At 38.8% G+C, this 25,622-nt stretch overlaps 1 protein-coding gene across 1 annotated transcript in view; it reads right to left on the reverse strand.

Annotated features, from left to right (window-relative positions):
• dars1 (aspartyl-tRNA synthetase 1) overlaps positions 1 to 25,169 on the reverse strand; it is a 44,345-nt gene extending 19,176 nt beyond the window's left edge. The window contains exons 1-5 of the mRNA XM_057851849.1: positions 25,020 to 25,169; positions 6,799 to 6,907; positions 4,523 to 4,552; positions 4,293 to 4,350; positions 2,874 to 2,966 (exon numbers count right to left, since the gene is read on the reverse strand). Of these exons, the coding sequence (XP_057707832.1) occupies positions 2,874 to 2,966; positions 4,293 to 4,350; positions 4,523 to 4,552; positions 6,799 to 6,907; positions 25,020 to 25,042 (313 nt within the window). The 5' untranslated portion in view covers positions 25,043 to 25,169. The remainder of the gene's footprint in view (positions 1 to 2,873; positions 2,967 to 4,292; positions 4,351 to 4,522; positions 4,553 to 6,798; positions 6,908 to 25,019) is intronic.
• Between the last annotated feature and the right edge of the window lie 453 nt (positions 25,170 to 25,622).

The following is a 25,622-nucleotide window of genomic DNA, read 5'->3' on the forward strand; positions in this document are numbered from 1 at the left end:
TTTCCATCTATATCAGATAACTGTCAAACCAAAACTGGCACCTGAAATGTTTACATTTTGTTCCCCTAGGTCAAGAAGAAATTCAGAACTGATAAAACTACCAAAAAGCAAACTACAAAAAATATGACTGAAGCATGTGTTAAATGAATTTTAACAGCTCATCTTTCTTTGTTGTAAATGCAGACTTTCCCTCAGTGCTCTATAAGCCTGGTGGGCCACCGGGCTTCTCATTATTTTCCAAACCAAGGTTCACTGTTAATGTATTTTAAGCTACCACAGTGAAACCCTTTTTAATAAGAACATTGAACTCGCATGAAACCTGGGTTGACCTTGTAGTCCGCGTAAACCACGGAATCGTGTTTTTATGGGAGTTATTTTCTATTTCAGAATACTTTTTTTTTTTTTTTTAATCTTTACGAGGTATGTAATGTCACCAAGATTTATATTGGACGTCTGATGGAAGAATTCCATCAGAACAGATAAAAGCTTTTTGTATCTACAAAAGTATGATCAGGCATGAAAATGGGTCAGGGGTTAAAAAGGTGAGAAGGGTGTGGAGGAAATATGTTCCGGTGTTCTGCCAAAATGTCCTCCGTTGGCGAAACATGAGGCGAATTTGACAATTTTAATTTTTCACATAAGGCTTAATATTCAAATTAGCAGGGGTTTAATTAGTTGAAGGAGTTGATTTCAACCACCATTGACTCGCGCTCTCACTCCGAAGCCCTGAAACTATCAAATAACTGGCAAACTGCACAGAATTTGTTCAAATCAACTCCAGCGACTAATTGAACCCAGGCTAACTCAAAGATTAAGCCTAATGTAAAAAATTCTGAACTTCCCCTTTAAAGTATAGACCATTGAATATGACCATTAAAATGTTGTCTATAAAAGTTTTAGAGCAATAAAACAACAAAAATGAATGAAATGAATAAGAATCCTTCAAAGTATTTCATAATGGGTCCAAATTATTTTTCGAACAGATCCTGTGACTATAGCACCTGAGAGACAGCCGTTTGCTTTGCTTAGCCAAAACTACAGCTGAGGAGGCAAGATGGATATTTAGAATTTCTTTAAACCTAAGCTTTCAAAACCCTCAACAACAACTGAGCTTGAACAGAGGATTGAGCACGAGCAGTATCAAAAAGTCCTGGCTGTCTTGTTACCTGTTGTGCTGTAATTCCAGGTGGTGCTTGAATTGGATGCTTTAGCGGTCAACAGTCTTTTAGAGCCAGCGCAAGGAGATATTTTTGTCATCTTTACTGGACAAAAATGTGAAGTAATGGCTGTGTTTCCAGTGTGCAAATGAAGCCGTTTGTAGTATATCTCCTGCCTATTTAATTGCATCCTGGCGAGATAGCAAGGCTATGTTGTTTTGACCGCAAATTCCCAGCGCTCACGGCTCACGCATAATGGTAAAACACGTCACCTGTTTTTTTTCCATCCCCGATTAGAAAATGTGACACGTGATGTCACTCCCATGACTACAGTATTCTTCATCATACATACATTATGGGGCAATAACAAAATAGTAACGCACAGGCATCAAGGAAAGTAACTTTAATCAGATTACTGATTTAGAAAAATGAACGCGTTAGATTGCTCTTTACTGAAATAAAGTAATCAGATTACTGTTACGCATTACTCACATAACGCGTTACTGACAGCACTGCTTTTATATTACCATTAAATACACAAGCTTGACGCTAACTTAACGGGAGCTATTTTTTTCACCAGAGATTTGGCTAGCTCTGGCAGTGTTCAATGCAAGCTGGAACGAACGGCAGTAACTTGTCATAACGCAAAATATGAAAACGATTGAAACCATTACTCACCAAATTCAATATGCTGGCAAATGCATTCATCTAAAAAAAAATTGGGAGTGAGACCTCTCCTCTTCCAGCGAACATGAATTTGTGCTTAGAACAAGATCATCTGTCGCAATTAACGATCTTTGACGCTCTTTTCTCCCCCCTGCATTCAAACTTATTTCTCTCTCAGCGGCTGTGATTAACCTCAATGAAGTTGCTCTCCATGCTAAGCCTTGCCTATCATTCTGCTTTGTAAGTTTTTCGTAACTTTGTGTATTGAATTTGAAAGGAAAATGTGTGGGGGTTTTTTTGGCGAACTTTTTCATGAAGCTAAACTGTTGAAGCTACTCACACTTGGAAAAATACGATTGTACAACGTTTTAAATGTATTAATTTGGTATATTTCAGTTGCCACGATGTCAATAAATTGCAGAAAAGTACGCCTTGCGTTTGGAGTGCTTGTTTTTGGGTTTGCTGGAATAGCGTCATTGGCACACGCAGCATCAAACAGGGGAAAGGGTAAGCGCTGCCGCGCCAAGCCACTTCTGGTTGCATTTTTGACACATGAAAAATAACGATTACGTACTACTGTATGACGGAAAATTTTAGTGGTTTTGTAACCGCGACGTTTTAATAGCATGGTAAACCGTGAAGGTAACCGGCACATGCCTACACCCGACCCCCCCCCCCTTAAAAAATTTCTCCTCGGATCTACACGATTCACGTAGGTCATCCTTTTTTACTTCAAAACGGCGAATTTCGCCGAAAGGTGAGAGATTTTCATGCCTGTATGATGAAAACACAACCTGTGTGTCAGGTGTTATAAAGATCTTTATTTTCAAGTCCTAGTGTTTATTAAACTGAAGATAAAGGTGGATATGGATATAGAACTGCAAAAACACACTTATAATTTATGTCTATGCTTGAAGAAACCGCCTAAAGGGCACACATGTACAGTACATGGAAATGTCCTACTCTAGGATTAGCAGAGAGTAATCTAACCTTGACTTTATTTTTCACTGAAGAACATTTGCTTGAAAAAAAGTTGAAAGACAATCTTACCTTTGGCCCTGCTGGTGTGAACTCGGGCACGCAACCAGATCAACTCATCTGCCCTCTCAGGAGTCAGGTCTTTGACCAAAACCAAAGCTCTGTCTGCACAAATAAACATGTGTTGAATTACTTGAGTGATTTTTGGAATTCTTGCAACCTCCTCAGGTTATAAACTCAAAGTTGCACACCAAACCTCAGTATGACCTTGGACATTTTCAAAGGACAGGGGGGACAAAAAAGAGTAAGCACGCCAGAGCTTGTTTAGACAAGTAAATAATAACAATTTAAAATTACAGCAGTGACAAGTGAGACTGCCTCCTGACTTGCTCCTTCTGAGGGATTTTTGACAAATTGGGCTCACGTGTGTCACTTAGAGGCTTGTTTCATCCCTATTATCAGCACCCGGCAGACGTAAAGGCAGAAAAAGCTGCTATTACGGCTGAGAACTCTGCGTCAACCCACATGAAAGTCTTCCGCCATCCAACCCCTCCCATCCTTGTGGACATCCCCAGGCTCAGTGTGCAGGTGGCAAGGACCCACTTTGTTTACAGCCATTACCACTTAAAAGGTGCTGGACCTGGGTAGCGGTTACTGCTTGTGTGGGTTTATTATCACTGAAAGCACTGGACTGGCACGACATGCTGAGAGTGACTTATCTTGACACTTTGACGAACAACTATAAAATGTCACAGTATTGTGTAAAATATCTTGTACCAAAAAAAATATTGTTACAATTGTAGAATTGAACTAAGTAATTATAATTTACTATATATTACATGATAGTCATTTCAATTCCATTCACCACTTGGATCAAACATGGAAGTCGGGCGCTCTGACCGCTGTGCTAAACATCCTGACTGGCAGCAAATCTGCCAGCATGCTCCTTTAAAGAGGAAATATCACACAAAACAAATGCCCAGATATTAAAAATATCCAATGAAATGAAGTAAAACAACAAATTGTACATATTTGCTATGTACATTAAAAAAAAAAAAAAAAAAAAAAAAAAAAAAAAAAAAAAAAAAACATTTGCTCCAACACAAAGCAAAATAAACAACCTATTACAATAAAAGGCAAAGTTGTTAGTTTGAGGTATGGACAAATGGGATTTGTTCTCAAACATTAATACGTCTGAAGCTTTCTCCATGAATCTACATAAATCAAATTTGACCTCTAAATGTAAAACCACGAGGGACCGGGGCGCCTCTTGGCAACTCAGCAGTGAGTGCATATTTCTGTGAGGGTATCATACAAAGGCCATATCCTTATTAATCACACATCCACAGCTGAGACATTTTAATGTATTCATCTGTCACTCACATTTGTAAATTTGCATGAACAAATAATTGTAAAATGTAAATATTTGTAAATGTGTAAAAATCCCTATGAAAAAGGAGTGTTTTGTAAGAAAACAGTTGCTATACAAACCCAGTTTTTGTTGGGACTGGACCATTGCAGTCACACCATAACGGTCCTTGGCGAAATCCTGAAATGATCAAAAATGAAATCTGGATGCAACTCTTTCACTTTCTTTGTCAGGTGTACTAAATGTAAGATAACAGATAAAGTTTTATCTACAGATTTGGAGAAATACAAGTAGCGCAAAGTGTGAATCAGCAGGTGAGTCAGAGAAGCATGTACATTTGGGAGATACTTACATCTTCCTCTTCACTTTTCTGATCACCAGCCTGTAACATAAAAAGGTTGTATAAGACAGCATACAGCCAAAAGAAATAAAACTCAAACATGCTGCAAATTGAAAGCTAAGATTTAAATCTTTGGTTAGGCCTGTCGTGATAACAAATTAGAGTAGGCAATATATTGTCTCAAAATTATGGCTCATATGTGATATTACTGTCATTTTTTTTTAACCAATTCAACCAATAATGTAGTGACAATACATCCTAATAAATCACCAATTCAAATTCAATAAGTTGTTGCTCTTACATAAAACACAAACTACATTAAAAATATTTTTAAAAGCATACACAATGCATAACAAATCATTTGAAAGCTAGCAAAGCGCAGAATATGAAATACGTGAGAAACCCAATGCCATTTTTGTTCCCTGCCAATTAGAACCCATCAAAAGTATTTATTTGATCCAAAATCATTTTGTACTGCAAAGTGCTCGTTAGCAAATTTGACGCCAAATTATTCATTGCCAATCAGATTTTCATAATGGGTATCATTTTAAAGCTATTTTTAGTGTGGAATCTGAAGTATGTGAGATTAACTCTAGAAATCCTTAGATATTGAACATGCCTTTATTTTGAAATGTTCACTGGAAGTATGTTCGCTAAGCAACTAACCATAAGCTTTACACCCTGTTAAAAAAAAAGTACTCTTCTCTTTTTGTCATTAATGTGGTGTCAATAATAGATTTGATTTCTTCTTTTTTTCGTATTGTTTGCAAATTCTGTAATCCAGCGATTTTTCATGTTTGAAGTGTCACCTTTTAACCGCAATTTTGAGTTTTGGAGAAGACCGCAAATGTTTTATAACAGGCTAAAGTGGTTATTACATTGTCTTTTTTTCCATTAGCCTCAATATAGCAATGCCAATACTTTAATTCTACGGCGTGTTGATGACCAATTAATATCTGTGAAAGGAACTAGAGTCTCATATGCATACAACACGCACGTGTGCCGAGTGGATGCAGCGGACGCAAACACACGCACGCACAAACGTATGGACGTACGCACGCGGCGATAAATTGCAGCCGGTAAAATTACCGCCCTAATTCTTATTTACTATGCGATAAACTGACATATTGCATATCGCGACAGGCTTACCTTTGATACAAGAAAATTGAAATAAAAATCATTATTTCTAGACTCTAGGTCAGAGTCTAGAATGCACAGCTTTTCATATTGCACCAACAAATCACAATGAGGAATGACAGTGGGAGATATAACTTTGTAATGCAAAAAGCAAAAGGGAAGAGATATTCTTCTTATCTGCACCAACTTGAGGGCACATGAGCCTCCGCGTGTGCGTGCAGGGTGCGTGTTGCGCGTGTCTTGAAATGCAGTTTTGGTTGGGCTTTACTTTCATTTCCTATGCAAATGGGAATACCGGTGTAAGAAACTGCCAGACATTGGTTGACGGAATTGGAATCCAAATCTTTTATTTGATCATTCCATCACAAGATGGATGTTAACGGCTGAATGTAGTACCGCGAAAGCCATCAGGGTTGCTAGAGTGCCGTGCTTCAGCAGGAAGGTTGTTGACAGAAAACAAGAACGCATTCGGCACTCGCCACCAAAGGCCATGCATCATTAAGGACTGTTTTTTTATGGCTGGATTCTCAAAGTCTATATCCAATTTATTCAACCATCAAGTTACATGTGTGCTACTATTCGAACTTCCCCATTAACACATATTACCACTTATAACACTATAACAACTAACCTTCTGTTGTAACTCATTTCATATTATTTAACAATGGCTGCCATTGACGGCGATAAATGTCCAATATATTTTAATGGGGAGTGTTTTTTTTTTATCCACATTCGGAAAAATATTTCTGCCCAAGTATAAATATCAATAAAATATCAAAAAATCAAAAAAGAACTTCGAAAGAAAGGATTAGGTTTACCCTAACCCTCTACAAAAAAATCTACATTTTAACCACTATGATGTACATATACAATGGATAGGGTTTATTGTCCGGCGTTATAAGGTTGTTATGTGTTGAGCAGGAGCCAACGAGTCCGTGCTCTCAACGTAGGGAAAAATAACACTTTGTTTAGGCAGACGTAAACAAACTAAAATGGCAGGAATACTCGAACAATGGTGTGCGTTGCCCCCCCTCTTGCTGAAAAACACGCGTCCTGGAACCACAATGCCCATCAAGAACGCACGACAGTCTTACCAGCTGTGACTGGGGGGCAACGGATGTGAGACACACTAGAAAAAAAACACAACTGACCAACTTAGCCTGTTTCTCAGCCTTCTTTGCAGCTTTCTCTGCTTCCTTCTGCAGTTTTTTCTGGGCTTTCTTTGACGGGCCCTGCTGGTCCTCCTCTGCCACCGCCGCCCTGGGACAGGAAGAAACATATAACATAAATATTCAAGTCAACTTCCAGCATCTATATTGCCCCTTTAGACAAAAGGAAGTTGTTCATGACTATTGTCATGTACCACTAATAACACAGGTGTCAAACTCAAGGCCCGGGGGCCAGATCCAGCCCGTCACATAATTTTGTATGTCCCGCGAAAGTAAATTGTGGTTACTGACTTGATGTTTTTTGCAAAACTATAATTTATACAGCCATAAACGGGGGAGAATTATTTTTAACAAAATACAACAAATATATTTTTTTAAATAAACAATAATTACTAGGGATGTCCCAATCGCTGAGTCTGAGCCCGAGTCACCTGATTTTGAGAATCTGCCGATACCGAGTCGCGATCAGATACCGAAAAAGTTTGTCATTTTTTGGTTTTGAATATAACTTGTTACAGTCCTGTACTGTTTACAGTACTTCCTCTTCTGCTTCTTCCAGGAGTGTTCCAGGACAACAAGTATCATTTTTTTGTTTCTTTTGGAAAGGCCATTACATTTCTAGATTATTTTATTACTTTTTAGCCGTTTAAAAAATAAAATAAAAATCCAATCCTTTACACTAGATTCCAATCCTCTGAAAAATGGCACGATCGGCCCAATTTTCGATCACATGATTGGATCGTGGACATCCCTAATTTAATTTTTTTTTTTTTAACTTTATTTTTATATTCATATTCCAGATTTTATTTAAATGTTAACTGTTATTTGTTCCCCTTTATGTTTTTTTAATTTCAGAAGAAAAACAAATGATTAGATTTAAGCGATGAGAATATTTATGTTTTTCTTTATTTTTCTCAAATTGAAGAAAAAAAAAATACCGTCTCTGCTATACTTTTTGGGAAGGAGGGATTAAATTGAAAAAATGCACAAATTATGAGGCAAAAAGAAGAAGATTTGGTTAACTTTTAGAGTCAAAAACATCTCTAAACGATTCATCGATTCTCAAATGTCAAATTAGCCTTCAATTAATTTACTAATCAATTACAGTGATATGAAAAAGTATCTGAACCTTTTGGAATTTCTTACATTTCTGCATAAAATCACCATCAAATGTGATTTGATCTTTGTCAAAATCACACAGATGTAAAAACTGTCTGCTTGAACTAAAACCAACCAAACATTTATAGGTTTTTGTATTTTAATGAGGATAGCATGCAAACAATGACAAAAGAGGGAAAAATAATTACAGTGCCTGGCAAAAGTATTCGGCCCCCTTGAATCTTGCAACCTTTCGCCACATTTCAGGCTTCAAACATAAAGATATGAAATTTAATTTTTTTTGTCAAGAATCAACAACAAGTGGGACACAATCGTGAAGTGGAACAACATTTATTGGATAATTTAAACTTTTTTAACAAATAAAAAACTGAAAAGTGGCGCGTGCAATATTATTCGGCCCCTTTACTTTCAGTGCAGCAAACTCACTCCAGAAGTTCAGTGAGGATCTCTGAATGATCCAATGTTGTCCTAAATGACCGATGATGATAAATAGAATCCACCTGTGTGTAATCAAGTCTCCGTATAAATGCACCTGCTCTGTGATAGTCTCAGGGTTCTGTTTAAAGTGCAGAGAGCATTATGAAAACCAAGGAACACACCAGGCAGGTCCGAGATACTGTTACGGAGAAGTTTAAAGCCGGATTTGGATACAAAAAGATTTCCCAAGCTTTAAACATCTCAAGGAGCACTGTGCAAGCCATCATATTGAAATGGAAGGAGCATCAGACCACTGCAAATCTACCAAGACCTGGCCGTCCTTCCAAACTTTCTTCTCAAACAAGGAGAAAACTGATCAGAGATGCAGCCAAGAGGCCCATGATCACTCTGGATGAACTGCAGAGATCTACAGCTGAGGTGGGAGAGTCTGTACATAGGACAACAATCAGTCGTACACTGCACAAATCTGGCCTTTATGGAAGAGTGGCAAAAAGAAAGCCATTTCTCAAAGATATCCATAAAAAGTCTCATTTAAAGTTTGCCACAAGCCACCTGGGAGACACACCAAACATGTGGAAGAAGGTGCTCTGGTCAGATGAAACCAAAATTGAACTTTTTGGCCACAATGCAAAACGATATGTTTGGCGTAAAAGCAACACAGCTCATCACCCTGAACACACCATCCCCACTGTCAAACATGGTGGTGGCAGCATCATGGTTTGGGCCTGCTTTTCTTCAGCAGGGACAGGGAAGATGGTTAAAATTGACGGGAAGATGGATGCAGCCAAATACAGGAACATTCTGGAAGAAAACCTGTTGGTATCTGCACAAGACCTGAGACTGGGACGGAGATTTATCTTCCAACAGGACAATGATCCAAAACATAAAGCCAAATCTACAATGGAATGGTTCAAAAATAAACGTATCCAGGTGTTAGAATGGCCAAGTCAAAGTCCAGACCTGAATCCAATCGAGAATCTGTGGAAAGAGCTGAAGACTGCTGTTCACAAACACTCTCCATCCAATCTCACTGAGCTCGAGCTATTTTGCAAGGAAGAATGGGCAGGAATGTCAGTCTCTCGATGTGCAAAACTGATAGAAACATACCCCAAGCGACTTGCAGCTGTAATTGGAGCAAAAGGTGGCGCTACAAAGTATTAACGCAAGGGGGCCAAATAATATTGCACGCCCCACTTTTCAGTTTTTTATTTGTTAAAAAAGTTTCAATTATCCAATAAATTTTGTTCCACTTCACGATTGTGTCCCACTTGTTGTTGATTCTTGACAAAAAATTAAAATTTTATATCTTTTTGTTTGAAGCCTGAAATGTGGCGAAAGGTTGCAAGGTTCAAGGGGGCTGAATACTTTTGCAAAGCACTGTAGGTGAAGCCTTTGCCTGAGGAGACTTAAAGAGCAATTGAAACCAATTTTTACATAACATTTAAGTCCAATCACTGATGAGTGGTTTAAAGCTGCCCCGCCCATTATAAAACACACACTTGGTAAGAATTGTATTGATGAGAAGCATTGTCTGATGTGCATCATGGCTCGGTGCCATCAAGGATTGTTGATTCGTATAAAGCTGGGAAAGGATACAAAACCATCTCTAAAAGTCTGATGGTTTAACAATCAACAGTCAGAGAAGTAGTCTACACATGGAGAAAGTTTGGCATTGTTGCTTCTCTCACAAGGAGTGGCCGTCCACCAAAGATGACGCCAATAGTTCAGTGCAAATTACTCGGAGAAGTAAAAAAGGACCATAGAGTGTCTGCAAAAGACTTACAGAAATCACTCGCACAGTCTGATATCTCTGTGCACACAGCAACTATATGTAAAACTATGGCCAAGAATCCTGTTCATGGGAGGACTTCACGGGGGAAGCAACTGCGGTCGAAATAAAAAAAACATTGTTGCTCTTTTAATGTTCGCAAAAAGGCACTTGGACACTCCACAGTAGGTTTGGCAAAATATTTTGTGGCCCAATGAAACCAAAGTTGAATTGTTTGGGAGTAACACACAACGTCATATGTAGAAGAAAAATGGAACAGCTCACCAACATCAACACCTCATCCCCAATGTGAAGCATAGTGGAAGGAGCATCATGATTTGGGGTGTCAGGGCCTTGACAACTTGCAACCATTAAGGGAAGAATGAATTCAAAAGTTTATCAGGATGTTTTGCCGGAAAACCTGAGGCCATCTGTCAGACAGTTGCAGCTAAAAAGAGGATGGATGCTCCAACAAGACAATGATCCAAAACACAGAAGTAAATCAAATTCAGAATGGTTTCAGAAGAACAAAATACATGTTTTGTAGTGGCCAAGACAAAGTCCAGACTTGAACCCGATTAAAATGCTGTGGCATGACTTTTAGACAGCGATTCCTGCCAGACGTCCCAGGAACTGACTGAACTACAGCTGTTTTGTAGAGAAGAATGGGCCAAGATTAGTACTGATCGATTAGCCAGACTGATCTGCAGCTACAGAAAGCGTCTGGTTGAAGTTATTGCTGCCAAAGGGGGACCCACAAAATATTAAAGGTGATGGTTCACTTACTTATTTTCCCCCTTCTGTCATTGTTTGTTTACTAACCTCATTAAAGTATGAAAACCTATAAATGTTTGGGTGGTTCTAGTTAAAGTAGACAGTTTTTTCATCTGTGTGATTTTGACAAAGATCAGATCACATTTGATGGTGATTTTATGCAGAAATGTAAGAAATTAAGAAAGGTTCAGATACTTTTTCATACCACTGTAGTTGTTGATCGGTCAACTAATGGTGGCACCTCTGTTGGGGTGTGGATGGGATGGAGGTGGCAGTGATCATTCGATTGCCGCCATCCCTCCCAGTCTAAATGAATCGGAGGTCTAACGTTGCCAGCGGCAGCCAAATTAATTAAATATTTACATTGTGTGAGTTGGCCAATATACCGGACCTCCATAGGAAACAATAACTGATGTGGCCCACGACAAAGTTTGACATCACTGGCTCATAAGCTTTGATCCCATTCTTATATACATAAATAGCTAAACGCAGTGATAAAAGATGTTTGAAAGGTAACCTTGAGGTTCCAACCTAACTAAGAACACAAAACCCACAACCTAAAGTGCTAGATAAGTGTGTCTTATCAGTCGAATATCAAGCAACATCTGCCAGCAAAGAAAGTGAAACTGTTAGGACAATGATATGAAGATGCCATAAACTAAATAATCACACATCTCATAAATGCACTGAACTTTGCACTTCTCTAAATGAGTTTTGTATTAACTTTTATTAAGAGTTGAGAGTGCAAGTGCACAAAAGAAATTTACCGATATAGGTTTTTCAGGACCGATACCGATTATTAGTAGCTAGAGGGACCGATAACTGATTTGTGGAGCTGATATTAATTTGCAGCAAGAGAGTAAAAATTGTCGTTAAAAAAAATAATAATAATAACGCAAACACTGAACTTCATTGAAATGCCTAAAGCATGTTTATCGAATCACTCAAATAGAAAATAATATCCAGAAGTGCCTTAATTTTCTAGGCTCAGAAAACCATCTCTAATAAAGTTATAGTACAACAAAAATACAGGGAGTTCTCAGGCTCAGCAGCACCTCTTGTAAAGTTAAACAAAAACTTAGATAATAGCTTCCTGTAATTTTCCCTGAATTCTCCGCCTTGATGACCTCATCTAAGTATCCCTTAGCAAGATACTAAACCCGACGTTGCTGCTGGTGCTGCACCACAAGTAGGTAGATGAGGATATAGTGTTAAAAAGGCAGAAAGGTGTAATACAAATGGAACTCTATTTACCATTATTCCCATTATCATTTAACCAATCAGAGGACGGGGTGAATACTAGTGCTGGAGACAGCAGGCAGGAGAGAGGCGCAGCTGTATCTGAGCTGAAATAACCCTGCTTTAAATTGATTTTTTCATATCGGCCGGTTGGGAAAAAAACAAAGACCAATATACGCCAAATTTCTAGATACCGGTCTATCACGAGCACAAATAATTATTGTTTGGCTTTCCCAGTCAAAGAGTTCTGACCTAAAGGAACAGAACTGTTAGTCATAGGAAATTACAAGGAGCAAAGTCTGACTACACATAGAAATTCAAACGCAACAATAAACTGAGTTATTTAAAAAATAAATAAATAAAAGCTATCAATCTTTTCGTTTTATAACTGCCCCCAATACATGGGTTGGAAATAACACACAATTTAAATTTGCACACATTATAACTACATTAAAAAAAAATTAAAAACTAAAAAAAAAAAACAACAAAAAAAAACAAGGCTGTCACAATAAATACTGTCATAATAAAATAACTCCCAAACCAGTTGCTTAAAGCAAACTGAACGAACCACTTTGTTTTATTCCAAATAACGTGACAATGTGAATGCAATAAAAAATACAATCTTATCATCATACTGTATATAATATTCATATGATTAATTATTCATTCATTCATTTTCCATGCCGCTTTTCCTCACGAGGGTCACAGAGGTGCTGGAGCCTATCCCAGCTAACTACGGGCAGTAGGCAGGGTACACCGGTTGCCAGCCAATCGCAGGGCACAAGGAGACATACAACCATTCACGCACACACTCTATGGTCAATTTAGAGTGTTCAATCAGCCTACCATGCATGTTTTTGGGATGTGGGAGGAAACCGGAGTTCCCGGAGAAAACCCACGCAGGTACGGGAAGAACATGCAAACTCCACACAGGAAGGCCTAAGCCCGGGATTGAACCCTTGATCTCAGAACTGTGAGGGAGACGTGCCAACCACTCAGCCACCGTGCCGCAACCATATGAATAATTAAAATTAATATTAATGTTGTATCTAATATTGTAATCATTATTATTTTTTAAATAACACCCTGCATGACCGCATTAACTTTAGAGAGGAAAAAAAATATTTTCATTTGTTGGAATTTAAATAATTTGACATTTAAAAAAATAAACTAATGTTATGGTTAATATACTTGTCAATGTTTTCAATTGTATCTTAAATCTTAAGGTTTGCTAAACAGTAATAGTCACAGATTTATGCAAACTCAGGTAGATTACGCTGTCCTTAGCAAATGTGCATGAATTAAATATTTCTCCACTAACAGTCAACAGAAAACCAGTGCAGCTCCATGACCAAATAAATGGAGTATATTTTCATATGATTTATGTACAATAAACAGCTACGTTGGGGCAAAAGTTATAACGTTTTTGGTTAAAAAATATAATTTTACATACAGTATAACTTAACATATTCCGATGTGAATGGCAGCAAGCAGAGAAGTTAAGGGGAACACTTGAGTGTCCGTAAGTTATTATCCATATCTTAAAATGCTTTGGTTGTATTATGTAGTTCCATGCCATGTTTGTAAATACTGCATGACCTTGTGAATTTGGCACTGAAGCTTGATTCGAGAAAATCGTGAATTTATTTGAAATCGCGATCTCGGACTGAAAACTCGCAATAGGGAATGGAACGTATTACGTCATTGTCTGGAATCGCCCCCATGTTGGTAACTAGAGGCGTGCGAAATTTCCGATTCTTAGATTATTCGCGATTCGGCCGTGGAAGATTCGAGAACGATTCACAAACATCCAAATTCCGATTATTGAATTATACCAGGTAAAGCAGAACTAAAACACAGTCAGCGCAGTCTTCAGGACGCAATGAGGAACGGACCGAGAGCAAATATGTTCAACTCATGCTGCTAGATAAAAAAACAAAAATACCTGACTGCGGCCGACAGCTGGTTCAAACAACGCCCAGGTGCTAGTTGCCAGTAGATATCACATATATGCAGAACTACACGCTAAATGACAGACGACTGCGGTGTTAGAACATATAAAAAGAACTAGTTGCGAAACGACAGGCTTGCCGTTTAGTAGTTGCCGCGTTGTAAACAGCCGCCATCTTAGCAAGCAGTCGACTTCTCTAGAAGGCTGTGTTGTAGCGAACCTAATTAACTTTTTATCTCAAATACTCCTAAATCAGCAAAATCTTAACTTGAATCTATCTTTAAATAATGAAACGCTTTTAAAAATTTGACATATTGTAAGTAGACAGAAGGGAAATTATGCAATAACAGGAGCAATTTTATCAACTTTAACAGTTGATTCACATCATTAAATTAATTGAATGTAGTTTAAAGCTGCTGATGCAGAATGGGGACTCGAGTATTTTATTTAATGTTTTTAACTGTTAACTTGATACTTAAATATTAGTTTGGTTTAGCCTAATAGGATTTTTAAACTATTTTTTAAACTATTTTGGAACTAATGTACAAAAAATTAAAACGGGGGGTTTGGGTGACATCAATAATCGATTTATAATCGAATCGGAGCCTCTGAATCGTAATCGTAATCAAATCGTTAGGTACCCAAAGATTCCCACCTCTAATGGTAACATTACTTACTCCGGGTCCGGCAGACTCAGCACGGATTGTAACCAGTCTTGCCGTTTACCTCACCGTGGGATAGGTTTTTTTTTTTTTTTTTTTTTTTTGCAGGAATTATGTTAAAAAAACAAAATCGTGGTGGGATTTACAGGGAAACGCTGGCAGTAGAGGCTCAAAACCGGTACTTTTCAAAAATTACTTTAATCAACGACGTAGACTAAAGGTCGAGTTATACTTCCGCGTAAGACCTGCACCGTCAAGAAAGACCCGATTTACGACCCTGCGCCGTAGCCTCTCTGGGTCCTTCTTTTTTTCTGACTTAGCGTCGCGTCAACACGTGTGACGTGGTGGAAATGGACTATGATTGGTCTGCTCAGACTGTCATTTCTGGTTCAGCGCGAAATCACCACCGTTCTCAAACATTATTTTTCTACACGCAAAAATGGACCAAGCCGACGAGAGTATCAACAAAGAGCAATTACGACAACTTCTACAATGTCTCGTCAAGACATTATGAAGATTGACAAATGGCAAGAAATTTGTGGGAGGAGATTGCTGAAAATACGGGGCTGGAAGTCTGGAATTTAAAAAAAAAAAAAAAAGGGAAGAACCACCGAGACAAGTGTGTGTGTGTGTGTTCGGAATCGAATGGCCACACGAAGCGGTGACCCAGTTGGCCAAAAACTGCCAGCTTTTTATCACTTTATGTCGTATTTTTGGTAGGTGCACTTCATCATTTATTGTGTACATATGTTTGCTGTGAGTCTGTGATTTATTTACGTGTCATACTTCAAGTTTATGAAGACTAAAGCAAGTTTGGTGTCAAAAAAGTTGTTTTGATCTTTAATTTTAAACAACAGTTCACACACACTTGATACCTCATCACTGATTGAGAGCGCCTCAGTGCTTTTATCAGGCATGAAAATGGGTCAGGGGTTAAAAAGGTGAGAAAGGTGTGGAGGAAATATGTTCCGGCGTTCTGCCAAAATGTCCGCCGTCGGCAAAACGTCCTACATATGGCGAATTTGACCATTTTAATTTTTCACATAAGGCTTAATATTCGAGTTAACGGGGGTTTAATTAGTTGAAGGAGTTGATTTCAACCACCATTGACTCGCGCTAGCTTAGCCACTCCGGAGCCCTGAAACTAACAAATAACTGTCAAACTGCACAGAATTTGTTCAAATCATTTCCAACGACTAATTAAACCCCGGCTAACTCAAAGATTAAGCCTAATGTAAAAAAAATCTGAACTTCCCCTTTAAAATAAAGACCATTGAATATGGCCCTTAAAATGTTGTCTATAAAAGTTTTAGAGCAATAAAACAAACAACACAAATGAATAAAATGAACAGGAATCATTCAAAGTATTTCATAATGGGTCCAAATTATTTTTCGAACAGATCATGTGACTATAGAACCTTAGAGACAGCCGTTTGCATTGCTTAGCCAAAACTACAGCTAGGAGGCAAGATGGATATTTAGAATTTCTTTAAACCTAAGCTTTCAAAACCCTCAACAACAACTGAGCTTGAACCGAGGATTGAGCACGAGCAGTATCAAAAAGTCCTGGCTGTCGTGTTACCTGTTGTGCTGTAATTCCAAGTGGTGCTTGAATTGGATGCTTATAGCGGTGGACAGTCTTTTTGAGCCAGCGCAAAGTTTGCAGCGCACAGAGATATTTTTGTTATCTTTACTGGACAAAAATGTGAAGTAATGGCTGTGTTTCCAGTGTGCAAATGCAGCCGTTTGTATCTCCTGCCTATTTCATTGCATCCTGGCGAGGTAGCAAGGCTATGTTGTTTTGGCCGCAAACTCCCAGCGCTCACGCATCATGGTAATACACGTGACCCTTTTTGTTCCATCCCCGATTAAAAAATGTGACATGTGATGTCACTCCCATGACTACAGTATTCTTCATTCTACACACATTATGGGGCAATAACAAAATAGTAACGCACAGGCATCAAGGAAAGTAATTTTACTCAGATTACTGATTTAGAAAAATGAACGCGTTAGATTGTTCTTTACTGAAAGAAAGTAATCAGATTAGTTACGCATTACGATACCGCGTTATTGACAACACTGCTTTTATATTACCGTTAAATACACAAGCTTGACGCTACCTTAACGGGAGAGCTATTTTTTCACCGGACGCTCCGGCAGTGTTCAACGCAAGCTGCAACGAATGGCAGTAACTTTGTCATACCACAAAATATGAAAACGAAAACCATTACTCACTAAATTCAATATGCTGGCAAATGCATTCATCTAAAAACAATCGGGAGTGATACTTTACCTTAGTACAAGATCATCTGTCGCAATTAGCGATCTTTGACGCTCTTTTTTTTTTTTTTTTTCCTCCCCGCATACAAACTTGTTTCTCTCTCAGCGGCTCAATGAAGTTGCTGTCCTAGCTAAGCCTTGCCTATCATTCGTCTTTGTAAGTTTTTAGTAACTTTGTGTATTGAATTTGAAAGGAAAATGTGTGTTTTGTTTTTGACGAACTTTTTCATGAAGCTAAACTGTTGAAGCTACTCACATGTGGAAAAATACGAGTGTACAACGTTTTAAATGTATTCATTTGGTATATTTCAGTTACCACGATTTGAGAGATCAATAAATTGAAGAATTTACGCCTTGCGTTTGGAGTGCTTGTTTTTGGGTTTGCTGGAATAGCGTCACTGACACACGCAGCATCAAACGGGAAGGGGTAAGCGCTGCCGCGCCAAGCTAATTCTGGCTGCATTTTCGACACATGAAAAATAACGAATACGTACTACTGTATGACGGAAAATTTGAGTGGTTTTGTAACGGCGACGTTTTCATAGCATGGTAATCCGTGAAGGTAACTGGCACATGCCTACAAACGACCCCCCCCCCCCCTTAAAAATTTTTCTCCTCGGATCTACACGATTCACGTAGGTCATCCTTTTTGACTTCAAAACGGCGAATTTCGCCGAAAGGTGAGAGATTTTCATGCCTGTTTTATGATAACGTTAACATCAAGGCTTCAAACGCAGTTTGGGAAGTTCCATAGCCGCCATAAATCTGCTATGGTTTCCCACTGGCTTGTTGTAGGACATGGCAAACAAATCGGGCTGGAGGGCTTTGCAGACCTTGGACGCAGTGCTCAACGCCAGTTTGAAGCTAGCCGCCACAGCTTGTTTGTCTCCACCCGAGTCTAGAACTCTCTGCCCGGCATCAAAAGTCGGCCAGACCGCCTCAAAACAGTCTTCTGTGTCGCCTGCCCCTCAACATTTGTAAGATCAACTTTTATTCAATGTTGATGAGCTGAAGATTTACATTCAAGCGTTCCATCTTGCATTGTTTATTTTTTCTCCGTTAAACTAGACTAGCGGAAGTCAACAAGCATGCCCCAAAACCGTACAAACATAATGCCACACCCCTCTAGTGGCTTGGCGGTGAATTACAGAGCAACGCGTTCCCTCACTGCAGAACTATCGAATGCTCATTGACGTCGTAGTCACTTCGCCGTCACCGCAACGGAGGAGCATAACTCAGGCTTAATATTTGCTGCCAAAGAAGGCATGGAGCAACAATTTGGACGACCTGCACTCATTGACTATGTATGTAAATGTAAAAATTTTAAACTGTCAGTTCAAATATTGTATTGGAGAAGTTGCAATACTTAAAGAGTATGACAACACCTATGCCACTTCGTTTAATTACACACATCGCAACTCCAAGAAAATGATAGAAATTTGGATCGATTGTCAAGCTAAAAGGACCCGCCCACGAGATCCCGGAAAGCTACCATATTGTGTGCGTGACGTCAATACAAGGAAACTCAGTGCTTCGTACTGAATGGCGGCAATGATAGCGGACAATTTTGTTTCTAGTTGCAGCGATGAATCCGACGTAACGAACATTCTTCTAATGGTGATGAGGAGAGTTATGAACCTTTCTTTGGTGTTTTGGGTTATCAATTTGAGCCCAAACGAAATGCAGCCTAATGAAAGGATCATTGAGAAGAGCAATCACACTGATGAAACACCGGTAACATCATGTGGGAAACACCGAATGGTTTGTTTTGCATTTCTTTTTGTGAAGCTGATCGCAAAATAATGTAATGTATAGAATAATTATCATTTATTGTGCTATCATAGGTTTTCGCTCTGCCAACAGACACAAATATGAATGGGATTCGAGGATTTGTTCTATATATTTTACGAGCGATAATTTATACATGTGTCCAGTCCTATATCCAATGCGTGATATGTTTTTATTATAAAAGAGTACTCACTCTGGCCATTTCGAGCTTGGCTGCTACGCTCCTTTGGTTAGCCTGGGGTGGTCTCATCAGAGCCAGTCGTCCTCTTTCTTGATATCTCGGGACATTTAGGTGGCTGCGCGTGTTTGGTGGCTGCTTTCATCAGCAATTTCTTAGCAAAACCTGATTTCATTTGTCCATAGTTCGAATCGCTTTCAGGTGTAAAATGCGCGCCACACAAAACCGTGCCGGAGACTGGGTCTGCAAAATTAGCCCTCTTAGCACGGACGAACTTTACTCATTGTCTGCGTAGTCCAGCTCTTTTTCTCGCGTTCGGGAACTCATGGGTACTACTTTGCGACAAATGGCTATTTGTAGACCACATAGCATGACAGGTTTGAACCATTTTAGCGATTTTTTGATAAAACACGAACGCAACTCTCTTGTCGATAAACAACGATTGCACCTGCCTTGACCTTTCGTTTCCTTGTTATGACGTCTCCGCCCCATTTGGCTGTTTCCGGAATACTTTCGGAAATGTTTGTAATTTTCCAGCTATTTTCGATAATCGCTCATGAATGCGATTTATTTTTTTTTGTTAACTTTATTAATATTTGTTATCTTGCCACATAACGGTTCTATTGATATCTCACAGCCCCTTAGTGTTTTAATACCCTTTAAAATGGAAATGCAACAACTTTAATGTACATATTTATTCTGCCTGGTTATTTACCTCAGGCCAATTATTTTATTTATTTTTTTTTTTTATTACTTGTTTGTTTTTTTTAAACCGCTTTGACTAGGGATGGGAATCGAAATCCGATTCCAATTCGGGACCGGTTCCGAGTGTTTCGAGGCCTCGACATCACAATGAAAAAGCCTTAACGATCCCTTTAACGATTCCTAACGACGCGTATTGCGTCGTGACGTGTCTTGTTGTCCAGACGCATCAAACTAGCATGGCGCCAAGAACCACTCGCTCCAAAGTTTGACTACACTTCAGCAGGAAAGAGTGTGAAAATGAAAGGTTACGACAGGTAAGCACGAGCATTGCAGCCGTAAACATAACAATGACAGCACGTAGGTTCAAACGCTCGAAAGTGTGTCTTCACTTCACGAGGAAAAATTACAACAAAGCGACTTGCAGTCATTGCAAGGTGGAGATAACTGCATCTGGAGGGAATACGACTGCGCTGTCCTCACAGAGAGGCAAAGGCTCAGTCCTGGATATACAGCTAGCTAAACTCCCAAATGACGATGCAGAAGACGTTGGTATAATTTGCTGACTTTATTCAACCATCACTTGAAGAGTGAAACCAAGAATAGAAATTAAACAAATCAATTTCGTCCCCAATAACAAACAGGTTTGCATCAACGTAAATCGGCGATGATTAGCTGCTAATAACAGTAATAACAAATGGTTAGCATTCGTTCGCTAGCATTAGCACATCGTTCAAACCACTACACAACTGGATTTAAGTGTCCGATCGCGAGTGGAAACACAACAACAACAACACAAAAGATGATACATACAGGCGTTGCCTCTGTAGATATTAACATTAACAAAGAACGTAGGCTCGGAGAAGTGTTTCCCTCTCTCACTAACTCGCTTGGATGCGGCATTTCTTCTTCGGGTGTAAGCGCGCTCTTCTTCACGTGAGCGCGTTCTTCTTCGCGTGAGGAAGCGCAAGGGCGCCCCCACTTGAGCGTGTAAGCGCCACAAAAACTAAAAGGCATGCATTTCAATGTAATGGTAAATAATAGACGTTAACCAAGCAGTCCCCAAACTGCGGCCCGCGGCCCAAATACGGCCCGCCTCCACATTTGGTCCGGCCATTTTTATTTATTTATTTTTTTCTCAATCGTGTTATTTATTTCCTGGCCCTTTCCTTGAAGAATTCAGAGAGGGTTATTTGGTCATTATCTATTTAATTAATGTGTTTTTATTATTAATTATTATTATTATTATATTATATTATTATTTTTATTTTATTTACTTTCATTCCGTGAAGAATCCAGAAACGGTTATTTGATTGTGGCTTTCTGAAAAACAATAATTTTTTTACATTTATGCACTTCTGCAATCGTCACACTTTTTCTGTTACAAACTGACCCCGGCCCCTCATCAGAGAAGGGAAAAGTTATGTGGCCCTCACAGGAAAAAGTTTGGGGACCCCTGCTTTAACACATATTGCCAAAGGCAGAACAACAACCTATCTGCCAATGTATACCAATATTTTTTATTTCTATTAGATAAACGTTTCAGTAAAATGTTACACATTCCTGTGTATTTGCCACTTATCGCCACAGTTAACATTGAGGCTTTGGGCCTCTTTTGATCTCGTTGTGAGTTTGTAAGGTTGTGACTTCTGATTAAATAAACGCAATGCCAAACAAAACGTTTGTTCTTCTTTTCCCCCAAATTAGAATCGATAAGAGAATCGATAAAGAATCGAATCGCTAAGCAATATCGATAATGGAATCGGAATCGTAAAAATCCTATCAATTCCCATCCCTAGCTTTGACAAAGACACCTAATATTGTAATATTATATATATATACCGTATTGGCCCGAATATAAGACGACCCCGATTATAAGACGACCCCCTCTTTTTCAAGACTCAAGTTTGAAAAAAGACTTTTTGAACACCAAATTAATTTTTATACAGAAACGACCACGGAAAGCTTTTCTCTGACTGTGAGCATTTTTTAGGCGATCTTTTTGAGCTCTCCATCTCCGTACATTACACTCTGTGACACCATATTTCACAGCCGCTTTGCAGTTGTTTGAAGACACCGCCTCATTTATCACCATCAACTTGAAGTTTGCGTCATAACGTAACGTCTCCTCAGCTGCCGGTGTTCTGCCAAAATATGCTACATCGGCGAAACGTCCTACATTAGTCGAATTTGACACCTAAATTACTACCGTGCGCTCTAAACTTGTTTTGTTTAGATGCATACAGGAATAACGTACTAAAGAAATGCCTGCAGAAAATACTTAAATGTAGTTATATCAAATAAGGACGGTTTAAATACGCTACGTGACTAATGTGGTCAACTGCTTCAAAGCTAACACAAAAAAACACAATGGTTAAAAGTATGAGAGGGTAATACATGCAAAAAGTATCTTTGAGGCTGTGAAAAGGTTCTAAATAACTAAATAAAAACAAAAATAGTGAGTACTCACCGCTTCCAACCGATGTGCGCATGCGTGTGAATGCATACGCAAGCGCCCTGAGCATTGTGTAGGACGTTTCGCCGCGTAGTAAGGAATGGCCGAACACCTGTTAATCTGGCCAATCTTCGACCCACTTTTCTCCAAAGTGTCGCGAAGTTTCTCCATTTTTGGTTATCTCTTCTATTACCGGTATTTTCTTCTCTTTTCCTTCTTACCACTTTCTTCTTCGTGTCAGGGGTTCGCTTTGGCCGCCCGAGTCGCGTTCAGCATTCGATTCATTGATGACTGGCGCCATCCAGCGTCGTGAATGGGTATATGTCTAGGCCGCAGTTTTTTTTTTTTTTTTTTTTTTTTTTTTTTAGGCCGCAGTTATAAGACGACCTCCTCTTTTTCAATCTTATTTCAGTGCAAAAAACATCGTCTTATATTCGGGCCAATACGGTATATATATGTTCCCAATCACCCTTTCCGCATAATTGCAGAGGTGTGCAATTTTCTTAGTGCACTCCACACCACTTTCATCAAGCTGGCTGCGACCTTTAGTAAAAGTATGGATCTTGACTTCTGCACATGAGCCCCATACTGTCTTGTATATCAAACCTTCGATCTGCCAACACCATATCACCAGGAAGTAGTTTATCTAGAATCCCACTTGTTTCTGTTATGTCTTTATCGTTTGCAGGTCCACCCCATCCTTTGGGTAGAATGAAATGGGACTGACTCATTACCGTTACCACTCATTCCAGCAGAAATATGGTCAAAAGATATACAGTGGTACTTCGACATACGATCGCTTCGACACACGATCTTTTTGACATCCGACGTAAAATTTGACTCGCCATTTGTTTCTACATCTGACGACATGCTCTAAATATGACGATCTATGACAGCACCGCAGTTTCTTTGTTTTCCAGCAAGACGAACGCATGGCAGATTTTCTTGAGAGAGAAATCTACATGGGTTCTAACAATCTTAGTGCAGGTGACAATGACAAAAAAGATGACAAAAACGAAAAAAGGTGATGTTTACTGTTATCACTGACATGAAGATAGATATGATAGAAAAATATGAGAGTTGGGTGCGCATCCGTGATATGGCTCGCTCAACAATACAGACGTAGACGGTCTATGACAGTGCTCCTCCGTTCGCCAGTCTTTATAAGTTAAGGTGGCCATTATTATGGTGGTAACATCGCCATTGAAATCGCCAGCTTCGTCAGGTTCATTTATTCCATCAATTTGTGCCTAGTGTCTCCCGCAGCAAGTAAACAAGGTGAAAGTGACACTAAAAAACTATCAAGTCAGCCACCTGATGCATTCAGGTACACCAGGCAAACACATTCGCCACATTATAACCCGGTTTGTTACATTATTACAGGTATCATTATTATTATTATTATTATTGCTATTATTATATTATTATTCCGATTTTTATCCATAATGTATTTGTTTTGCTCTTTTTAATTGATATTTGCAATTGTAACATCAATATTTATTGAGAATTTAGTGTAGGTTTTCGGCCTGTGGAACGAATGAATAGAATTATACTGTATTCTTATGGGAAAATCCTGCTAACTTTGTATGTAGAGGTACCACTGTACTTCCAACGAACCGCCGCGACTCAAGCCATCCGTCGTGCCTTTGTCATCTCTGATATTTGGTCCCCTTTATTAATTATCTATGCAGGAAAGCGGTGAAAAGTGAGTGCAGTTTTTCTTTCCCCCTTTTCCATCGTGGGAGACGCTTTTGCCCCCGGTAACACAACAATGCGCACTCATTTTTTCTTTTGAATAGAACAAAGGAATTAGCTTAGCACTGCTACAAGTTACAATGCGTGTTCAGTCTGCCGGACAGGAAGTAAGTCATGTTACCAACATGGCAGCGTATCCAAACAATGATGTTGTACGTCCCATTCCCTATCAGACTTTTTGCTGAAATCGTTCAGCCCTACCAATCAGTATTAATGTGAATAATTGTCCATACACACACGCAACGCACAGTAGTGTGGGAGTCAGTGGGTTACTCTGCCAACACCTGTCCCTAGAGTATGGGCTATGTCTGATCCTGAGAAGGACAACCCTATGAAAAAGTGAATGGATGTAATGCACTTTGAAAATATATTGAGACAAAAATAGCACGGCAAGTCAGTAGCAGTAAAACTAATTGCTCAAGAGCAGCCGAGGAATGTTGATATTCATGTACATACAGGTTTAGCTTTGAAATCAGAACATTGTAAGCTGCAAACTAATTTCTTTTAAACGACATGAAACACAGTTTGTGGAGTAATTTTTCTCAACAACGTATAAAATAAATAAATAAAAAATAAAAACAACCCCATGAAAACTAAGGCATAATTTAGTTGGTTTTGAATTTGGCTTCATAACATTTATTATTAAAAATAAAAAATAAATAAAAAATAAATCCATGTATGTTTCTTACTGCGTATACCCTGTAGGTGAACTCAAACGAAAAACAAGGTTATGTTGCCAAAGACATAAACATTGAACACGGCAATAACATTTTGCTAATAAAAATACTAAATGTTGTATGCAGAAAAAGCGGAAATTAGTCTTGTACTAAGTCTAATCTAATATCCAAGTTTAAAATAAATAACCGTTACTTAAACAGCTATTCTTGATTAACTCGTATATTTTTGCAAGCAATGACACCAGGACACATCGTGGGATACTTTGCTTATTTGCCATTGACAGCTGATGCAATCCAATGCATCTATATGCAACACCACTCTGCTAAGGCTAACTTTTACATAACTGAAGCTAGGGTAAGCTTCATTATTTGCACAAGGCTTTAGATATGATCAACTTAAGACACACTTCTTACCCCTGAATATCTTCTTTAGTCATCACGGGTTGGTTTTTTTTTTTTTTTTTTGGAGACCGTGTTCTACTGCAGAAACAGGCGTGCACCGCGTCAGCTGTTACAGCATGCTCAGGAACCGGAAAGGGGGGCTTGTATTAAGGGAACACCGTTTTCCGATTATATTTAAAATCCGAGTAGAAACAAACAAACGGAGTTGTTCTGATCCTTTGTTTAAACAATAAGAATGTAATGTAAAATATATTTTTTAAATGTTTTAACATTTACTGTTGCGTAGTAATGATCAGATGTTTTCTTTTTGTTTGTTTGTTTGTTTTTACAATTAAGGCATAAAATGGACGAAAACTATATAAAAAAAAAAACGTCAGTGTTTGATGATCACTCTAAGTGTGTGTGAAAATTCACTTATTGGCTGCCATTGACGGCGCTGAACGTCCAATCTATTCGAAGTAGGGGGATTGGCAATGACTGAACGAATGGATTGGACACCTTCTAGTAATAGTCATTTAAATTAATAAGAGACGGATGAAAAGAGCTTCATCAACATCAGTAGCACAGAAAGAATTAATCTCTTTTTTTCTTTGTGTGTGCGTGCATTAATTTTCC

This window comes from Corythoichthys intestinalis, chromosome 12 (assembly GCF_030265065.1).
Source record: "Corythoichthys intestinalis isolate RoL2023-P3 chromosome 12, ASM3026506v1, whole genome shotgun sequence".
In the NCBI taxonomy this organism is placed as follows: Eukaryota; Metazoa; Chordata; class Actinopteri; order Syngnathiformes; family Syngnathidae; genus Corythoichthys; species Corythoichthys intestinalis.